Source organism: Eublepharis macularius, chromosome 14 (assembly GCF_028583425.1).
Source record: "Eublepharis macularius isolate TG4126 chromosome 14, MPM_Emac_v1.0, whole genome shotgun sequence".
Lineage (NCBI taxonomy): Eukaryota > Metazoa > Chordata > Lepidosauria > Squamata > Eublepharidae > Eublepharis > Eublepharis macularius.
Genome location: NC_072803.1, coordinates 5,965,458 through 5,985,822, shown reverse-complemented (window position 1 = coordinate 5,985,822; position 20,365 = coordinate 5,965,458). Strand labels below are relative to the sequence as shown.

General features: G+C 47.4%; 2 protein-coding genes across 3 annotated transcripts in view; both read left to right on the top strand.

Annotated features, from left to right (window-relative positions):
* Positions 1-5,911, top strand: part of USP2 (ubiquitin specific peptidase 2) — a 76,190-nt gene extending 70,279 nt beyond the window's left edge. The window contains exon 13 of one of the 2 annotated variants that reach the window (XM_054998195.1): positions 600-5,911. In XM_054998195.1, the coding sequence (XP_054854170.1) occupies positions 600-687 (88 nt within the window). In that variant the 3' untranslated portion in view covers positions 688-5,911. The remainder of the gene's footprint in view (positions 1-599) is intronic. The other variant, XM_054998196.1, reaches the window with a different exon arrangement.
* Positions 5,912-10,260: 4,349 nt separating this feature from the next.
* The window catches only part of MFRP (membrane frizzled-related protein), a 28,409-nt gene continuing 18,304 nt past the window's right edge, over positions 10,261-20,365 (top strand). The window contains exons 1-3 of the mRNA XM_054997989.1: positions 10,261-10,314; positions 16,577-16,762; positions 17,520-17,643. Coding sequence (XP_054853964.1) covers positions 10,261-10,314; positions 16,577-16,762; positions 17,520-17,643 — 364 coding nt within the window. The remainder of the gene's footprint in view (positions 10,315-16,576; positions 16,763-17,519; positions 17,644-20,365) is intronic.

The following is a 20,365-nucleotide window of genomic DNA, read 5'->3' as shown; positions in this document are numbered from 1 at the left end:
AGAATTTAGTTGCTGCATGTCAGAAATAGACAGATTTCAGATTCATTTATTTATTTATTTTATATCGTATTTGTATTCCGCCCTCCCCACAATTGGGCTCAGGGTGAATAACAACCTTAAAATCAGGGCTTTTTTTCAGGGGGAACGCGGGGGAACGGAGTTCCAGAACCTCTTGAAAATGGTCACATGGCTGGTGGCCCCGCCCCCTGATCTCCAGACAGAGGGGAGTTGAGATTGCCCTCTGCGCCGCTTGGCGGCGTGGAGGGCAATCTCAACTCCCCTCTGTCTGGAGATCAGGGGGCGGGGCCACCAGCCATGTGACCATTTTCTCCAAGGGCAACCCACTGAGTTCCACCACCTCTTTTCCCAGAAAAAAGCCCTGCTTAAAATCATTTTAAAACGTTCCACATTAAAACATTAAAACTTCATATACAAATAGCTGCAAATAAGATTTTTTTTTCCTGCACAGATTTTGGGGTTACCCTCAATAACAGCCGCCTCTGGCCTTCTCCTCCGGGGTCTTTGGATACTCGAAGACTCTCTTCCACTTCCAGAGCTGGCTGCTAACACCTTTCTTCTTCTTCTTCTTCTTCTGGCAGGGTCACGCCGCTCTCTTCCAGCCACGTCCGGAGCAGCGATGCCTACTTGCTCTTCTACGAGCTCGCCAGCCCATCTTCGCGCATGTAGCTCCCCCAGGCCCCCTCCCTTCACCCCGTCCCTGCGGAGGGAAGGGAGCTTGGCACCAGCTCGTTGACAGAGACACCCAGGACAACTGGGGCTCTTGAGGGATTTTTCTAAGCTGGTTTTTTTTTTCTTAAAAAAGAAAAACAAAACATCCAAAAAAAAGTGGGAGAAAGAGAGTCCTAATAAAGCATTGACTTATGATGCCGACTTTTACGGACAGGCCTTTGTCCTGCTTCAGGGCTAATCCCGAAGAGTCACTCAGCACAGCAGCATGGCCTTGCGGACTCCGGGGACAGAACCACCGATGGGGCAGCGCTTGGCTCCCCAAATCTCCTACAGATTAGGGAAGGGTTTGCATTTTTTCCTTTCTTTTTCTCTTTCTCTCCCTTTTATTCTCTCTTACTCTCTTCTTTCATTTCCCCCCCTCTCCTCTCTTTTGGTGTGTAATAAACCATGAACAGTTGTTCTTGTGGGGCAGGAACCTGTCTGTCCCATTTTATCTACACAACCCGTTCTCTTCCCCAAGCTGCTCCCTTGCCGGAAAAAGGCCCATTGAGAAGGAATGTGAGTGGCGCTTCGAGGAACAAGGCCACCATCTTCCCGACTTTGGACAACCGTCTTTTCTTCTCCGTGTCCGACGGCACCACCTGGAGAGTGCCGATGAACATTGCAGCTTAGAAACTGTTCAAATTGCACTAGGATTCTGGGTCAGCATTTCTGCACAGATGGCTGGGTGCGCACCTGGGGAAAGGCCACTCGTCCAACCCATCAAAGAGGACAGCCGCTTTAGCTGTCCTCTCCTCCCAGTCACGGGTGCACGCTGTGTCAACGTTTCGCAGAAGGCAGCTTTGAGGGCAGCTTCGTAGAACCCGCAATGGGTGCACCAGCTTGATTTCTAACTGGAGCTGCGGATCTGGAATAACTGTAACCGTCACTCCCTTATGTTTTGAGGGATGCCTGTTGGTTGTGTTTTGTTTTATTTTTAAACAAACTTTGTCCAAAAAACAACAACTTTTGACTGGAATTTTAGGAACTATGACAAAGAGGACATGGGGGGGGTTGGGGGAATGGATTTTTAACTGCCTCCTTTCACGACAGTGCCTTAAACCCTCTGGGGAAGACGTGAGGTATTCAAAATGAACAAAAATGCTCTTTGAAGGAGGGCTAGGTGCAAGCATGGCAAATGCTTCCTGCTTTCCCTACAGACAATCAGGCACCCCCCCCCCCCCACACTGATGTCGTGGGACAAAGTCCTCTCCAACCCGTTCAGAAATGCTTCGGGCATTCGGTCTGGGCCAAGTGCCAGAGGTGACCGGGACGATCCCAGTGACACGTTGGCTGGGATTGGCATTGCTTTGGACTTTCTGAGGTAACAAGTCCTCGCTACAGGCTGGGGGTGGGGGCAATGACTTCTCCTGCCATCTCCACGTCCCTCGCAGAGGTTAAGGAACTGAGCCAGTCTCCGGTCAGCTGATGAACGTCAGTAGCCTTATTTGACCTTTTGTCTTAGTGATTCCCTTCACACACAAGCGCTGAGCCTTTTGATGCTTGCACAGGCCGTCTGGTATTGTACTTGATGGGCTCGAAAAACCCACACAGGACTTTGAATGGTTTTGTGATAGGCAATCGTTCAACGGGTGTGAACATTTTCTTATTGCTGCATTTCACTAAGGGGGGCAGGAGGGGGGGAATGATCCATAGGGATGAATATTTTTTTTTCTTGTTATGAAGCTGCTGACAGCACAAGAGTTCAACTTAGGAAACAGTGGGGGGCAAACTGAGCCCCTCAGGGTCCTATAAGGCAGACCCCCTCAGTGAGCATACTGTTCGACTGTTTCCACTTCCTGAGATGACTGCAAAATTCCCTCCATACTTTCCGTACATCCCTGGAGCAAGCTGAACCCAATGCTCGTGTGTTCCCACCCCCCTCAACCCGTTGTAGAGGGTCCCTTTGTTTCAGCTTGTTCTTGGCCATTCTCTCGGGCAACAGCCCCCCCCCCCCCGCCAGGCATGTTCCCCATAAATTGAAGGCCCAATCCACTCCTGTGTCATTTCCCTGTGAAACCCACCCCCTCTGGGCCACTTCAGTGGCTTCAAAGGGAAAGTCCTCTCTTTTTTTTGCCCCCCTCTTTGCAGTTTTCACTCCAAGGTCAACGTAGATAGGGGTAAAGAGCCCCCCCCCCTCACAGGGGAACAGAGAGGGTAATGCAAGATGTTCAGGGTTTGCAAGAGGAGAGAAGCCCCCTCTCAGCACCTTTCAGGTTGATTTACCGTCTTGTTTACTGTGTAAGCAAGAATAGGGGAAAGGCTCCTGTCATTCAGAAGGGAGACTTGTACAGAAATAAAATTGGAGTGTGACAAACTCCTCACCGGGTTCTACGTGCATTCTTGTGTATGTACTTGTGCCTTTGAAGCGCTGCTTGTTGATTTTGTTTCTGCCTCAGTTGTGGCCCCGCGGAGTGACCAGAAGTACACACACACAAGATCTATGAATATCCACTTTCTGGCACCTTAAGAATGTAACATATTTCCTACAGTATAAACTGTTGTGAGTCCAAACCCACTCAATCAGATGCATGAAGTGTTATTCTCAGACTACATATATGTTTGTGTGCGTGTATACACACACACAAAAGATAAACAGAATAGATGGGGAGACCGGCACACCGAGCTATTAAAATGGCCAGCAATAATAATAACATAGAAGTCCAGTAGCATCTTAAAGACTAACAAAATTTATTCTAGCTTGAGGTTTCATGAGTCAAAGCTTACTTCTTCAGATGCAAATGGGGAGGAAATCTTTTTGGAAAATTTTATAACAAAATGACACAACAGGGTGGGGGGGGGAAGCATCTGGAGCAGAGAGATGCCAGGTGTGGATCCTGCTATAACTCTTTCAAGTGTGATTTCCTCTAAGGAACTGCAACTGGTTTGGTTGTTACATATGATGAATGATGAGAAGTCAGTCTCCAGTCTCTCATGGGATAGGGATAATCTATTGAAGTCAGATAAACCAAGAAAGAGGCAGAAGCATGAGATAAAAATATCATCAGTAAAGGGTCACAGCTACAACATGTTAAGAAAAGACAGTCCGTATACCTAAAAAGTAGGTCCTGTCAAGCTATTGGCAATTATAGTGAGTATGGAAGTCCAGTTTAGGCTAGAGTGTGAGGAGAATAATTTCTTAATGAGTTCTAATCCAGCACTTTCATGTTATGTTCTTCCTTTGAAGTCTGTGGTAGAGGTGTGTGGGGGTGTGTGGAACAATGACTTTCAGATCTGCAACAGCAGGGAGATCGAAGTCCAGGATGCTTAAATTGTTCTCCCACTGGTTTCTGAATATTGTTTCGTATCAGATGTGTGTTCCTTGATTCTTTCACCTAGGGAACAACCCATTTGCTCAAATCAGATAGTTGAAGGATATTGTAGATACAGGTTGGATGAGCCCAAGAGATCCTTATCCTACAGAGGCAGTAGGTAATTGGTGATACATTGAACCAGTTTAAGTCCTGAGCTGTAGGTGACAGCTGGTGCTAGTCTGTTGTTACCTCCTTTGGGTTTGTCTTATAGCCAGCAGCCTCTAGGTACCAGTCCGGCTTTATGGATCTGCTTCTTTACTTTACTCGGAGGATCTCTAAATCCTAAAAATATTTCCTATAAATCCTTCAGGTAAGGGTCCCTGTTGAGAGCAAATGTGATCGTAAGGCAATGCTTGCCTGTAGACTGTGGATCATTGTATGTGTTTTGGAGGGTAGCTGGAAGCATGCAGGTGTGTTTGGCCGTTGCTGGGTTTTTGATACAAGGTGGTGTTTATGGGTCCATAGCATAGCCTCTTGGTGATGTCCAGGAAATGTATTTGTTGCATGGACTGGCCTTGATGTGGTTGCTGCTGGGGTGAAAATTGTTGACATCCTGGTGTCTCTTGAGAGCTTCCTTTCCATGAGCCCAGTTGATGAGAAAAGGTTTTCCTATATGTTCCCATGCATCAAATGCAGTCCTCTAGGGGTGATCTTCTGGCCACCCCCCTACTTAAGGCGGGCTGCCTGGACTCTGCCAGAGCCCATTCCTTTCCACTAGAGCAGGGGTGGCCAAACTGTGGCTCGGGAGCCGCATGCAGCTCTCCTAGACATATTGTGCGGCTCCCTGAGGTCTCTGAGTATCGCCATGGCTGTACAGTTTTTTTAGTTTAGTTTATTTCCTTCCCTCCCTTCTCTTCTTTCCTTCTTTCTTTCCATGTCTTTCCCTCCCTTTCCTTCTTTCCTTCTTTCCATTCTTTAATATTTTCAATAAAAATGTTGAGGTTGCCAGGTCCGACTCAGAAAATACCTGGGGACTTTGGGGGTGAAGCCTAGCAAGGATGTGATGTCACTTTTGTCAAAGGTCAGGTGATGGCTCTTCCCAAGCTCCACCCCTTCTGATTATGTCACTTCCAGCATACTGCTCCAAAACCCCACCCCTTCCTGTGATGTCACTTTCACGGCACTCCCCCAAACCCGCCTCTTCCTCTGAAGTCACTTCAGTACTTACTGTCTTGCGGCTCTCAAACATCTGAGGTTTATGCTATGTGGCTCTTACATTAAGCAAGTTTGGTCACCCCTGCACTAGAGGCTCCTACTGTGTGGAACAAATTCCCAGAGGAGGAGGTCGTCCAGAGAAGTTTTTAGGGGGTGCTACAAGGAAAAGCGGCAGACAGTTTCAGAGTATACCAGTGAATACGAGGATCGTTCCTCTAGAGAACGCTTAAAGAAACAGGTGAATGTTCCACAGGAAAGGTTTTTATTCACAGAGTGATAAAGAGCAATTGCATAAAACACAATACACATGCAGAGCTAACTGAAAAACAGAGGAAATGGGAGGGCAGTTCAGCAAATGTGTGATATTTACCAGTCTTGAAGATGGGGTCACCGCCTTGTGAATGTCTAGTTACTGGGCGGGGATAGGTAGTATTGTAGTTGCTTTCTTGCTTCCCTGTGATTTGCTAGGCTTTGTTGCCGTTTGAGCTGAGCAGTGTTATCAGTACAGCTGGGACTGAGCATCTGGGAACCAACCAGCCTTGAGAAACTCAACTTTGCATCTCTGCCAGGATTCTCACGCTTTGCAGCTCCACGCCAACTTCAACTGACTGTCATTTGAACTGTGGGGAGGAGACGGGGGGGGGACTTTTCTGGGAGGACTTTGCTTTGGCATTCCAGGCAATTGCTATGTACAGTATATTTCTAGGGAGCAAATCTCTAATAAAGACCTTTAACTCATTCATCTGTGGCTGATGACGTGGAGACTCCGAGAGAATCCCCTAGCCAGGCCTGACACAGAGAGGCTCAGACACCCGTCTGAGGGTGGGTGTAGGATCCAAGGACACGCACACACAAGTATGGTGGAGGGTAGCCCAGTTATACTGTAGAACATCCCCTGGGGCAGGGGGACGTCTTCTGTCCAGAAAGGAAAGGTTCGATTAAACCTTCCTGGGTGTTACTAAAGGAAAAAAGTGCTTGATGACCCATGGAGGATGGACAGGAGGACAGGTGGGTTTTTTCAGATCCTGAATAACCCAGATTGGGAGAGCAGATAAGGGAAGACTGGCAAGGTGTGGATGCGATTAACTGAGGAACTCCTGGAAGGCTCTTTGTCTTATGATTGTAAAGAGTCCAGTAGCACCTTTAAGACTAGCCAACTGATGCATCTGACAAAGAGAGCTGTGGCTCTCAAAAGCTGTCTATGCATCTGATGAAGAGAGCTGTGGTTCTCGAAAGCTGATGATGCATCTGATGAAGAGAGCTGTGGTTCTCAAAAACTGGAGATGCATCTGACAAAGAAAGCTGTGGTTCTTGAAAGCTGTCAATGCATCTGATATAGAAGGCTGTGGTTCTCAAAAGCTGGTGATGCATCTGACAAAGAAAGCTGTGGTTCTTGAAAGCTGTCAATGCATCTGATAAAGAGGGCTGTGGTTCTCAAAAGCTGGTGATGCATCTGAAAAGAAAGCTGTGCTTCTTGAAAGCTGTCAATGCATCTGATAAAGAGGGCTGTGGTTCTCAAAAGCTGGTAATGCATCTGACGAAGAGAGCTGTGTTTCTCGAAAGCTGACAATGCATCTGACAAAGAGAGCTGTGGTTCTCGAAAGCTTATGCTACAATAAAGTTGGTTAGTCTTAAATAATAACAACAACAACATTCAATTTATATACCACCCTTCAGGATGACTTAACACCCACTCAGAGCGGTTTACAAAGTATGCTATTATTATCCCCACAACAAAACACCCTGTGAGGTGGGTGGGGCTGAGAGAGCTCCAGAGAGCTGTGACTAGCTCAAGGTCGCCCAGCTGGCTTCAAGCGGAGGAGTGAGGATTCCAGATGCTCCCATGCTCTTAACCACTATACCAAACTGACTCTTAAATGTGCTACTGGACTCTTTACTCTTTTGCAGCTACAGACTAACATGGCTAACTTCTCTGTCTTAAGATCTTTACACATCTGTGAGGCTTATGACTCACATTCCAGTAATTTTCCAACTCCCGGCTGGGGGTTGGCAGCCGTTTTCTGCCTTGCTAGACAGTGTTTCTGTGTTTAAAACACATGAGGAGAAGGGCTTATGATATAGCCATATTCATAAGCTTCCCCATTAGCGTGAGGGTCAAGGCCGACTGCTAACACTCTCTCCCTACAGTTCTGGTTTTCAAACAATGACCTCTTTCTCCCCTGCTTTAGGAACATGGAAAAAGGATTTTGCATTAAGAGACTTCAGGAATGTACATGACTTAGCAACAGTGCGTGGAAAACTTGCCAGATGCTTACATGTTAAAACGCAGTTCCAACAGGAGCCGCGACATTTGTAAAAAGAAGGATGCACAACAGGGGGGAACCAGCAGGGTAATTCTGTTTAAGCGCTTTGAAAATACAAGTCCTCTGCAATGTTTTTATACAGCTGAAGAGGAAGGAGAAAAGACTGGAAAAACACACTCCAAGGGATGCCCCCGCTTCTCTCCAATCCTCTTCCCACCATGTCCCAACTTTAGAAATTCAATGCTTGGAAAATTATTCTGGTATCAGGTTCCTAACTGGGCTGAGAGGATTGAGTCAATAACTTCAGAATTGCATGACTGCTGCTCGCTAACGCTCTTGAAAAAGAGATCCCAAAACAGGAGCGTTTGGTGGCTGCTATTCCTTCAGCAAGTTCCACAGTTCCACTGTGGGTTCTCCTGCCCGGGAGTTGGTCTTCGGAGCGCACCACGTCAGGGGAGCACTCCAGGACAAGAACAAGAGAGATTGCTCTTCTATTGAAATTCATTAAGACTTGGGACCGTGAACTTAAATTTTCATGCTTTGGGGTTGTGTAATTTTGTGAATTACCTTTTTAATTACAAAGCACCTAGCACTTTAAATTATAAAAAGAGTAGTTGATTAATTCATTTAGGATTCATCTATTTGTTACACGGTGCTGATTAAGGAATTGTGGTCCTCAGACCATTCCGCTGTGGGCTCATCCTTGTTATCCTAGGTATGGAATCAGGGCTGGCCCAATCACTAGGCAGACCTCGGTGATTGCCTAGGCCGCCCGATTTGAGGGGCACCAAAAGAGACGAAAGGAGCCGCCTCTACTGGCAGGAAGGGAGGCTTAGCATGAAGTGGCTTCTAGACTCTCCATATCTGTTGATACTGCTCATCTGTCGCTGCTAGTATGGAACATGGAGGGCTTTTGAAAGGCTCATCTATTTTTATTTTTGGTGGTGGAGAGTAGAGATGGGGACGAACCTAAATACGAACCACAAAAAATGCACGAACCAGGCCGGTTCGCGGTTCGCGAAGCAGTGGTTCGTGGAAGCTCATTTCCACAAACTTCCATGAACTGGTCTACTGGTTCGTTTGGTTCATATTAAAGGGGCAGTTTAAATGGCCATTTAAACTTTTCCTGCCCCTTGCAAGCGGCATGGTTCGTGAAAACCCACGAACCATGAACCCCATGGTTTGCGGGGGGGGGGGGGGTTGGTTCGTGCCCATGTCTAGTGGAGAGTGCCCGCAAGTCATAACTGATGTACGGCAACCCCTGGGGTGGGGTTTTCACGGCAAGAGACTAACAGCGGTGGTTTGCCATTGCATGCCTTTGCAACCCTGGACTTCGTTGGAGGTCTCCCATCCAATTAGTAACCAAGGCTGACCCTGCTCAGCTTCCGAGATCTGATGAGATCAGGCTCACCTGGGCTATCCAGTTCAGGGCATTTTTTTTTTGCTACATGGTTCGTTTTGAATGTCCAGTTCATTCTAGGCCTCACTTTTCTTTCTCTTGCACCAGAAACCCTTGCGTGAGCATGCCCATGAGGTCTACGGTGATGTCGGCACTACATACAGTTGGCCAGTCTCAGGTGGTGCCATCTTGGAAAATATGCCATCCTCTCTGAAAAAAGCAGGGGGAGGAGAAGGAGGAGGACTGGGGAGAGACAAAGAACGGAGGAGATCTATGGGAGGCTTCCAAAAAGCATGGGCTTGGGCTGGGCATTCTCTGGGGCTTATTGGATGGGTGTAGGCCTGCATCGGTGGCCATCTTTCTGTTCTCGGCCCTAAGGCAAATTCAAGAGAGGTGGCACAACCCCTTGCCATACTGCAAAGGGACAAGACCAGGAAGGCAACTTGCAAATTACCTTTTCCAGCTCCTGCTACCCATTCCCAGTCTCTCTGGGAATGCAAAAAGCCAAGATAAGGGACTCCTCTGAACGTGAACCGAAAAGGGAAAGGCACCGCCTGTCGGAGGGACTACAATATATGCTACGCATTTTTACAAATTTTATATAAAGTGCAAAAAGTGCTCAATAATACAAAGCATCACAATAATACAATAAATACATTCAGCACTTTTCCACATTTGCAAGAAGAAATATTAAGAAAACAAGATTATATACTGTTTCAGGATTGCAAATTTACCTTATTTGACTTCTACCAGTGGTGTGATTGATTGTTGGACCTCTTCTGAATATTATCATTGCAGTATGTACTGAATGTATTTATTGTATTATTGTGATGATTTGTATTATTGAGCACTTTTTGCACTTTATATAAACTTCGTAAAAATGCATAGCATGTATTGTAGTCCCTCCGACAGGCAGTGCCTTTCCCTTTTTGGTTCTCTGGGAATGCAGGCAACTAAGAAAAGGTTTGGCAATGCTGTGCCTTTAAGGCTGGTGTTGCCAACGCCAGGGTCTTTGACCTCCGTGTCCTCAGCTGAGATGGATTAAGAAGTAGGAGGGAGGTTGGTGACTTTAATGCTTGCAAATTCCTTGGTCTCCCAGGAGCCTGTGTCGCAAGGCACTTTGTCCCGCAGAATGTGCCTGACGGGGAATGGTCTTTGCTGACAGAGGCAGCAAGTGCCGTTCGTTTGATTCTGCATCAGACTTTTCGGGTCAGAACGCTGAGCCTGGGGTGCTGCCCTGACTCTTGCCTCTGGGGGACCCTTTGCTGACCAATGTGGTGAGAATTGGAACGGCCAGTTGGCCACCACAGGGAGCCTGATGCCGCAGGGGGTGCGGGGATGCAGCGACTTTGGCAGGGCAGGTATCTTGGCAACATTCCACACACCCTCTCCCACAGCCATGAAGGACTACACCGAGATCATACTCTACCCTGACATGCTGGATCCAAGCAAGGTAAGAGTGAGATGAGGAGGGCCCATCGGTGTTGTAGGGAGCACATGTGCACCTGGACTCCAGGATAACTCCTGACCAGGCACCTGCGCCTGTTAAAACGCCCCTTGTTTGTCCTGTGCGGAGATGTGGAGGATGCTTTTTCAAAACTTGGGACTGCTATAAGTGTTCAAGTTTTGGTACCATCCCCCAGGACTGTCGAATTAAGTTTCTGAATGGAAGAGGCTGCATCTCAGCTTCAGTTTGCAGAGATGCAAATGTGAATGCTTGAACACAAAAACATCTCTCAAGATTATATCTTGCCTCCTTCTGCAGCCGTACGCTATAGCTTGTGTGGGTTGTTCTCAACTGTATGTCAGTCCTAGGGTGAAAGTCCCTGGCAGTTAAATCCCCAAGCCCCTCACAGCAAGCACTCAGGTGCATTGGTTGAAGAAACTTTATTCAGAGATTTATTCAGTTCTTGTTTGCACTCGTAGGTAGAAGTTGGCAGAAGTAATTATTCAAACAATAGGACTACAGATTATAGGGGATGTTCTCCCACCCTCTGGCCCGTTTGCATTCAGGAGCAAAAACCCAAAAAGTTACATGGGAACAGAGTAGTTTAGTCTAGACAAAGTACAAAGTGGAATCATTCTCTCCTGTGAAAAAGATAGATTTCAGTACACAGCTGCAGCTCCGGTCCAAGGACACTCAGAAGTGAAAGTGCATATTTCTTAGAGATAACAAAGAGGCCACTGGCTCCTCTGGAAATTAGTATTAGCAGTCTAGACACCCTCGGGTGACTTATATAAAATGCATAACATACAGTATTTAACTTTGGTGTTATATCAGTATGTGTTTAAGATGCAGAACACAACAATGGCATGGATGCTTGCATACATGACACTGTAGTTATACTGGGCTTTGCTGGTAAGACTTTCACCCCAAGAAATAACCTTTCTTGCTTTCAAATTGGTGCAAAATAGACTATTCTAGAGAGAGTCTTCAGGAACATGAGCATTGGAGGGTGCTTTCTTTGATGGAAGAAGAGGGGCTGTTAGACATACTTGTGAGTCTCTCTCTTTTCATCACTGAAATATTTAAGGACTAGAAATATTGCCCGTTGTGTAAAAAAAAGACAATGGGCTCTAGAAAACTGATTCGGTGGGCCTGCTCCCAACGGCATGTGGGCGCTTTGCAGTGACCTGGAGGGCACTGAGGGTAGGCTCAGGGAGGAATGCTTAGACCGTTGATTCAGCGGGCCTCCTCCCAGCAGCAAGCAGACGCTTCGCAGCAGCCTCAAGGACAGAGGCATCAGCAAAGTGCCTGCACGAGGATAAAAAGTGAGTCGTTACCAATACGGCTTACCTTTTATATATGGTAGGATATGGACCCAGTGGCCACTAACCACCAGGGCCTTTGGTCTGAATACCTATGCCACAATTCTCCTCTGGGATAGACTACTCAGGGCTAAGGATGCTCTGCTGAGGAGTAAGGATTTTCTCATATCCTTTCCTATCTATGCAATTTCAGGATTTGGAATAGGCATCTTTTCTTCCCTGACGTCCCCACAAAGCTGTGTAGGGGGAAAGTTTGGAAGCAATGGGATGATGCAGTGTACTGTTTCTGTACATCTCTACATCTGTCTATATATTGTCATCCCTCCTTATCTCAAAGGTGTTTAGGGTTGTTCTCCTGTTCTCATTATATCTTCACAACAATCCTATGAGGGAAGCTAGGCTGAGAGGGAGAAAGACTGATCCAAGGTTGCCCAGGGAGATTCATGGCTGAATGGGAATATGAACCCAGTGTCTCCCAAGTCCAAGTTTGACACTCTAACTACTACTTCACACGAGCTGTACTCTGAGGCTTCCTGCCTAATGCACAAGCTATATAAGCCAAAACAAGAGGACTGTGGTGTTCTAAAGCTAATATACACACAATTACCACTGTGCTAAGATTGAAATCCAAATATTTTTAGTAACCTCTACCGTACACTTGTCTTTACAATTCTGTTCTTACAAGGATACACAACTCCTTAAAGGGACAGTTCACAATTCCAAAGATACAGATAATTGTACAAAATTCCCAAAGGTAAGTGTGAAAATAGCCGAAGTCCCTTTGGGCCATCACATTAAGAAGCAGACGGCTGCCTGTACCGCTGGAGGAATTTATCCTATGGAGAGCAAACTGATGACAGAAAATAATATATAAAGGCTTTGGTTCCATAAGACGTTTGTGTATGTTAAATGACTTTGAGGAAGTTCACTAAAACGCACCCACACCAGAAACACATTTGGGCATTGGAAAGCTGGAAATTCTCTCCAACAAGAGTTTGGAAGAAAAAAGAAGAAAAGATAAAACGTTAAGAGACTTCGGTTATTTTCACATTTACCATTGGAATTTTTGTATAATTATTTATATCTTTGCCTGGACCTGAATAGCCCAGGAGAACCTGATCTCATCAAAGAAGTTTAGCAGGGTCAACCTTGGTTAGTAATTGGATGGGAGACCTCCAAGGAAGACCAGGGTTGCAGAGGCAGGCAATGGAAAACCACCTCTGTTAGTCTCTTGCCATGAAAACCCCACCAGGGGTTGCCATCAGTGAACTATGACTTGAGGGCACTCTCTACCACATTTGTATCTTTGGAATTATGTACTATTGCTTTAAGGAATTGTGTATCCTTGTAAGAATGTAATTGTAAATACACATGCATGGTAGAGATTACTAAAAATATTTGGATTTCAGTCTTAGCATGGTGGCAATTGTGTTTATACTAACACACAAACTAGCCATGGTGTAGTGTAACAGCTTATGAATGAAGATCTCAAGCAAGACATTGTGGCCTCCATCCCTTCTTCACGACTGCTAGATGTGCATAATAGCAACTATCTTCCATGCGGGGTTGTTGTAAGAATACTGGATGCAGCGCTTTGAAGACTCCAAACGTGCTGTGTAAATGCTATTAATAGCTTGATCTGCACCTCAGATACTGCAGAGAGTAAAATGTTATTAGTCCTCAGGGGCTCCTTTAATCTGAGCGAGTGGTTGTTGACTTTAATTTTCGCTCCTAAAAATAAGCCCAATTATCCCATTGTGCAAATATGCCAGAATGGCTTTAATGCATTTATTCCCTGTTAGAAGTCTCGTTGTCAGGGTCGGAACATCCACCCAGCAGAGAAGGGAAAGCATAGACGACGCTTTGAAATCCGCTCAGTCTGCCTGCATTATTTTTTCCGAGGCCAGGGACAAACGTGTAATGCCAGCCTCTTAGCTTGGTAGCCAGAGATTTTACACTTTTTAAAAAATATGTATCTGAGCAGTCATTCATGTTCAGGTGTGCACGTCAAAAAATGCTTCGATGTGTGGTTTTTAAAAAGGCATTTCCAGAGGTTGTTTGTATCGGTTGCACTCTACTGGAGAGAAAGGAGCTCTGGCACAGTCATACTTTCCTGAGTAACCTTCAGAGCGAGCTGTGCCACAATGCACTTTGAAAAATATTCAGAAGTTGCATCTGTTCCCAGGGCCAGTTCACTAGCCAGCCCCCCACCCCTCTTCAAGTGGGGAAGCACAATGAGCAGTGAAGCCTCTCAACAGGGGCGGTGCCAAGGTTTCTGGTGCCCACGTCCACCTCCACGTGCATGCGCGTGCAGTGCACACACGCCCCCCCCCAGACTGCACGATGATGTCACCACATGATGATGTCATCATGCAGCAAGCCGGGCCCATTGGCCAGCGGGTGGCTGGGATGGCACTCGGAGGCTGCCCGAGCTCCGCATGCCACCCCGGATGCCTGCCATGCCTGGCCTGCGGCTGCTGCGCCCAGCTGGGGGCGAGTGGCGGCAGCAGCGGTGTGGGGTTGGCCAGCTCTATGGCGTGCGCCTCCACCCCCGACGCCCCCTCTGGTGCCCTCTCCAGCCCCATGGTGCCCACCTCACCACCTCAATGGTGGCGCCAGCCCTGCTCTCAGGGGCTCGGCTTGCCTCTGGCAAAGAAAATGGGCATCACCCCTCGATCCAAGCTGCTGCTTGCAATTCCACAGGGGTTCCATTCAGAACCAGCTAGCAGGGTATGGGAAATGGCAATGGCCATACTTTTGCATGGGGTGACAACTCACCCTGAACTGCCAGTGGTTGTTCCAAAATCCAGTTTTGAGGTTACCTGCCTGGAGCTGAGTAATCCAGTTTGGTAACAGCTATCTTTGGTTCTCACCCAAGATCCAATTCAGAGGTGCTGTTTTGTTTTGTCTTGTTTTCTTTTCCCTCGTAAAGCTCTCAATAACCTGGGCCCAGGAAAACCTCCCAAATGGTCCTCTCTGAACAATCAGATTATCTTCCGAGGACTTGCCATATGTGCCCTGATTGTTGAACGTGAGTGCTGGGCGTCACACGACAGGGCGTTTTTTGTGGTGGCCCCTTGGTTGTGGAAAGCTTGCCTCACTTCTTTGTGATTCGCAAGCATGTAAAGGTGGCTTTGTTTTCTGTCTTTGGAGCGTGTTTAAGTTTGCACACTGTGGCATGTATTTAATACTGGAGGCTGTGGTGATCATCAACTGTTTACTTTTCAATTATATTTTATTTTATTTTGCAGTTAAAGTAACATGGTTTTATCGTTTGCATTGGTTGTTGTAGGTCACCTTGAGGTCCTTAAGAGACAAAAAAGCAGAGCATGAATATTTAAGTCTGTAAATGCATTGCTCATTCTTTCTTTTATTTTATCCTGACCTTCCTACATGAAGTAGCAGCTACTGTGCTGAACTAGGGTACAGGAGACCCCGATTCGAATCCCCATTCTGCCATAAAAGCTCGCAGAGTGACCTTGGGCCAGTCACACGTACTCCATCTAACTTACCTCACAGGGTTGTTGCAAGGATAAAATGGAGGAGAGGAGAACAATATGAACTGTTTGGAGGAAGAAGGGTATAAATGAAGTAAATAAATAAAGAGCTGAAGCCAAAATACACAATTTTCATTTTCTTCATAGTCTGTCTTTCACTCTAAGACTCATGAAGGATCACACGATGTAAGTTGTAAATCAATGAACTCAAAAGAACAAGTTATCTAGTAAACAATGTAATAGACTCAGGACTACAAGAACCTGAAATTCACCCTTTATTCTCCCCACAGTGGGCTAACCATAACCCTAACCAGGGCTTTTTTTCAGCTGGAACGCGGTGGAACGGAGTTCCGGCACCTCTTGAAAATGGTCACATGGCCGGTGGCCCCGCCCCCTGATCTCCAGACAGAGGGGAGTTTAAATTGCCCTCTGCGCCATGCAGTGCAGAGGGCAATCTAAACTCCCCTCTGTCTGGAGATCAGGGGGCGGGGCCACTGGTCATGTGACCATTTTCGCTGAGGGCGATTTAAACTTTTAAAAACCTCCCCCCTTGTTCCAGCTGACCCAAAGTGATGTCATTGTGCGGTCCTGAGTTCCACCACCTCTTTTCAAGGAAAAAAAGCCCTGACCCGTCCCTAACCCTGTAAGTTAGGCTCAGTGAGAACAACTAGCCATAGTCACTAGTGAGTTCTGTGGCTGAGTAGGTCTCCCCTGTTCATGTCTACTACCTCAGGGGTGGGCAGAAGATACACTGTGGCTTGCAGCTATGGTTGCCAACCTCCAGCTGGGATTCCGGTGTAAAGGAACTCAAGGGTTCCACAAACAAACAATAATGAAGTTTTTATGTATTTCCATATATTTTTTAAAGGTGCAAAGTGCACCTTTAAAAAATATATGGAAAGTCAATATCATCAGGATCGATCAATGATATTGCCTGACTATTTATTGTGAAGAGCTTCATATTTATATTGTATATAGTTGGATTGGTTGATTGTTGCACTATATTAGCACTTTGCACCTTTAAAAAATATATGGAAATACATAAAAACTTCATTATAGTTTGTTTGTGGAACCCTTGAGTTCCTTTACACCGGAGTTTCTTTAGTATATTGGCTGTTTTCTCCGGTGGGGCCCATTTTGGTTTAGTTGTAACCACCAGGTAGGGGCTGGAGTTCTTCCAGAATTACAACCGATCTCCAGAGCATAGAGTTCATTTCCCCTGGAGAAAATGGCAGCTTCAGAGGGCAGACTCTATGGTATACCATAGAGTCTAAGAGAAACAGAAGTACTTCCTCGGGTATTACCCTCAAATCTCCAGGAATTTCTCAAGCTGGCAATCCTATGTGAAGATGATACATTATTAGGTCAGTTCTCCACCCCGCCCCACATGATCACTTCCCTGTTTCCCCCCACTCCTGTATGTCTCACCACTGCCTGCTTTTCTCACAGGAAAATGCTACTTCTCCTGCTCTGTCCTTGCCGCATTTTCTGCTGACTGAGTTTTCCAACCCCGTATTCGAAGTAGAGGACGAGGCACCGTCCCCAAGTCACCCAGATGGGGAAGACGGAACCAGTGTGAAGCTCTCCGCCAATGGCTTTGGTATCACCGTGGGGGGGAAAGACTATGTGGAGAGGGTAGTTAAGGCACAGTTGTACTCCTCTGGGCATGGAGACTCGAGGGCAAGAGAGGAGAATAGGAAGGATGGGGAAGGATTGCTTCAAAGGTCCCTGCGCACAAAGCTGAATGTGGCTGAGGTGCTCCGTGACCCAGCACACGCCAGGCACGCACAAGGTTCCAAGTCCAGTTCCCAGCATAGCAGGAGTTGGGGGAGACGTTTCTCTGCCTGGAGATCTGCTGCCAGTCACAGCAGGCAGTACTGAACAAGCTGGAACACTGGGTCAGATTCAATACGGAGCAGTTTCCCCTGTCCAAAAACTGCCTCCCTTTGGTCCCTTGCCGGAAGCCCGGATTTTTGAATCAAAATTTGTTACCCTTTCTGTCTCCCAACTTATCCCATTTTCCAGTCAAGAGAGTGTAGTGCTGTGTAGTGTTGTAGTTATGAAAAATAAAAAAATTTATAAAAAAAAAAAAGAGAGGGACTTCCATGCCATTTGTTGGAGGTTCCATGCAGCAGCTGCACAGGGGGCTGCTGCTTGTGGCTCAGTGATGATGCCACACGCCGTCCACCAGGGTTCGATTCCTGGCAATTTCAAGGGACTCTGGTAGCAAGTGCTGAGTAATAACTCTCTCTGCCTGAGACCCTGGGCAGCCGCTGCCAATCAGAGGAGACAACAGTGAACTCGATGGGTGAAGGGGCTGACCTGAGCAGGGCCATTTGGTATGTTCAAATGACCAAACTGTGACCTGTGCTCCTCTGTCCCAGCCCAACAGGTCCGGGATGTGGCGAGCAGGAAATTCAAGCCGGACTGCAAATTCTCCTGGTTGTGCGTGGCTGTCCTGAGCATTGTTCTCTTGGTGTTACTGACCTTGCTGGTGGGAATTATTGTCCTCTCCCGTAAGTTCCTGGTCCAGACGCTCCTCAAGCGCTCTTCCTCCTCCAGGGCAGTCCTTCAGGTGCAGCCAGGTGTCTTCAAACTGGCAATCTGCAGCAATTTATTTGGGATAGTTTTTTTTTTTTGCCAAGTGTCCTTTACCCCACAGGAGCTCTGCTAGAGAACCTTCTGCTGTAAAGATTGCAGAGAGGGAGGGCGAGCTTGACTAAACTCCGTTGGTATGGGGGACGAAATGGGAGAAATCGTGTGGGTATGCCCCAGGAAACTGCCAAAACTTTAACTCTGCCTGTCGGGTGCCAGGCTGGGGCGGTGCAGGCCACGTTCCCAGAATGCAAGGGGCTCAGGCAAGGGGCTAATTTCAGCAGCGTAGTCAAAGTCCAGTCCTAGGTCGAAAGCACAGAGTCCAAGAGCTGGTCGTAGTCTGGTCTGAGAGGCAGTCCGAAATGCAAGGTCGGGTTCTGAGAGTCGTCCGTATGCAAGTTCCAGGGCTGGGCAAGGGCAGAGTCAGGACCAGTCAAAGGACTCGCATGAAACAAGGCGGGATCCAACGCAAGAGTCAGAGGAGTGACAACTTGTGGCCTTCACACCTCATGGTCTTCCTTGGCTGGGTTTTTTAGTGAGGGACGGGAGGGCTGGGCTTGCAGCCAGCCGCTTGGGAGTTATCCTGTGGCTATTCCTCATTGCCAGGGCTTTTTTTCAGCTGGAACGTGGTGGAACAGAGTTCCGGAATCTCTTGAAAATGGTCACATGGCTGGTGGCCCCGCCCCCTGATCTCCAGACAGAGGGGAGTTTAGATTGCCCGCTGCGCCGCTCAACGGTGCAGAGGGCAATCTCAACTCCCCTCTGTCTGGAGATCAGGGGGCGGGGCCACCAGCCATGTGACCATTTTCTCCAAGAGCAACCCACTGAGTTCCGCCACCTCTTTTCCCAGAAAAAAGCCCTGCTCATTGCTATCTGCAAGCAGCTGGTGTCAGGCCAGGAGACGTGCGCTGTGCTGTCTCTCCTGTAGGCTTGTCATTAGCCTCTGGGTGGAACTACACGAGATGAATGGCACGTGAATACACTTACACGTGTTTCCCCACTGCTCCCCTCTCGCACAGCACGGCCACACTGCACACATCGTGTTAATTCCAGATCAGGCTGGCACGGGTTATTTTTAGCATTCCTCCATCATGTGGGATGCTATCCCATCATGCACCTCCATTTTCCCAAGCATCCCTTTTCCTTCTTTCTTCCCCCTCCCCTCCTTTCTCCTGGTCAGGAGATGGACCGTACTGATAATTTTAAGAGAGAAAGTTCCACCAGGCCTTTGCATTTCTCTTCAGGCTTCCCGCAAAGCATCCCTTTTCCCTCTTTCACCCTCTTCCCTATCTGCCTCCACCTGTTCTCCTGGTCAGGGAGCAGAAGCAGACAAAAGTGGCCACTCTGCAGCAGTGAATCGCTGATGCTGCCCGCAAGCACTCACCACTGTAATTACACATATAGCCCATAAGTGCACGGACTAGGGCTACAGGACACGTGCTCACCTCGGGGAAGATGGACACGAGCGGGTAGGAACACACATGATTATATTCACTCACATAGACACATGTAATTCGTCTCTTGTGGTTTGGCCCTCTGTCTGCGGCACTCCAAGGGGGTGGGTGATGCTGGAGGGCTGGGCACGGTCAACCTGTTGCTGCCTCCAGGCTGGAGGGTGTCAGTGGCTCTGCCTCAGCTGCTGGCTGGGAGTCTTGACAAGCCTGTGGCTGGTCAGCCTGCTTGCTAGTTCCTGATTTGGGGGTGGCTACCCAGGGTTCCTCTCCTCCTGAGGAGCCCTCCATGCTGCTGTGACCTGACTGGCCATGATGCGACCGCTCTTTTTCGTACCATTTCCTCCATCGTTGATCATTCCTTGCAAGTGGTGTTTGATTCTGTCCAGGCTCTGAAAATTCTTGCTGCCAGTCCATGCAGGCCTAAGCAAAATGCTGGTTTAGTTGTGCGTTGGGCAGAGGGGGTTGCCAAATAATGATGAATTCAGCAGCAAAATGGTCAAGACCATTCCTGGCTGCACCGCCTCCTCTCCCAAAGGTGGACAGTGGGCCCGAGAGTTCATTCTCGCATACTTAGATTAACGTGAAGGTCTGCACGTTCAGAAAAGAGCAAGAGTCCAGTAGCACCTACAAGACTAACAACATTTGTGGCAAGGTATGAGCTTTCATGAGTCACAGCTCACTTGTATTTGAAGAAGTGAGCTGTGACTCATGAAAGCTCATACCCTACCACAATTTTTATAGGTGCAGAGGGGTAGTAAGTGTGGAGATCTCTCTCTCCAAGATATAAGGACAGATGGACTCCCATTCTAGCTGTATCTGAAGAAGTGAGCTGTGACTCCCGAAAGCTCGTATCCTACCACAAATTATGTTTGTCTTATAAGCGCTACTGGACTCTTGCTCTTTTCTACTGCTACAGATAAACATGGCTATCCATTTTGATCTATGTACATTCAGAGTGAGTGTGAAGAATAGTAAAGAATCCAGTAGCACCTTTAAGACTAACCAACTTTATTGCAGCATAAGCTTTCGAGAACCACAGCTCTCTTGCAACTACAGACTAACACGGCTAATTCCTCTGGATCTAGTATTAAAAATGGAACTCTGGTTGGGTGGCAGAAGGCTCCTGCTTCACACATGCCGGGGCAAGAGAATGGACTGCCGGACTTCCGAAGGGGAGATACCAGATTTG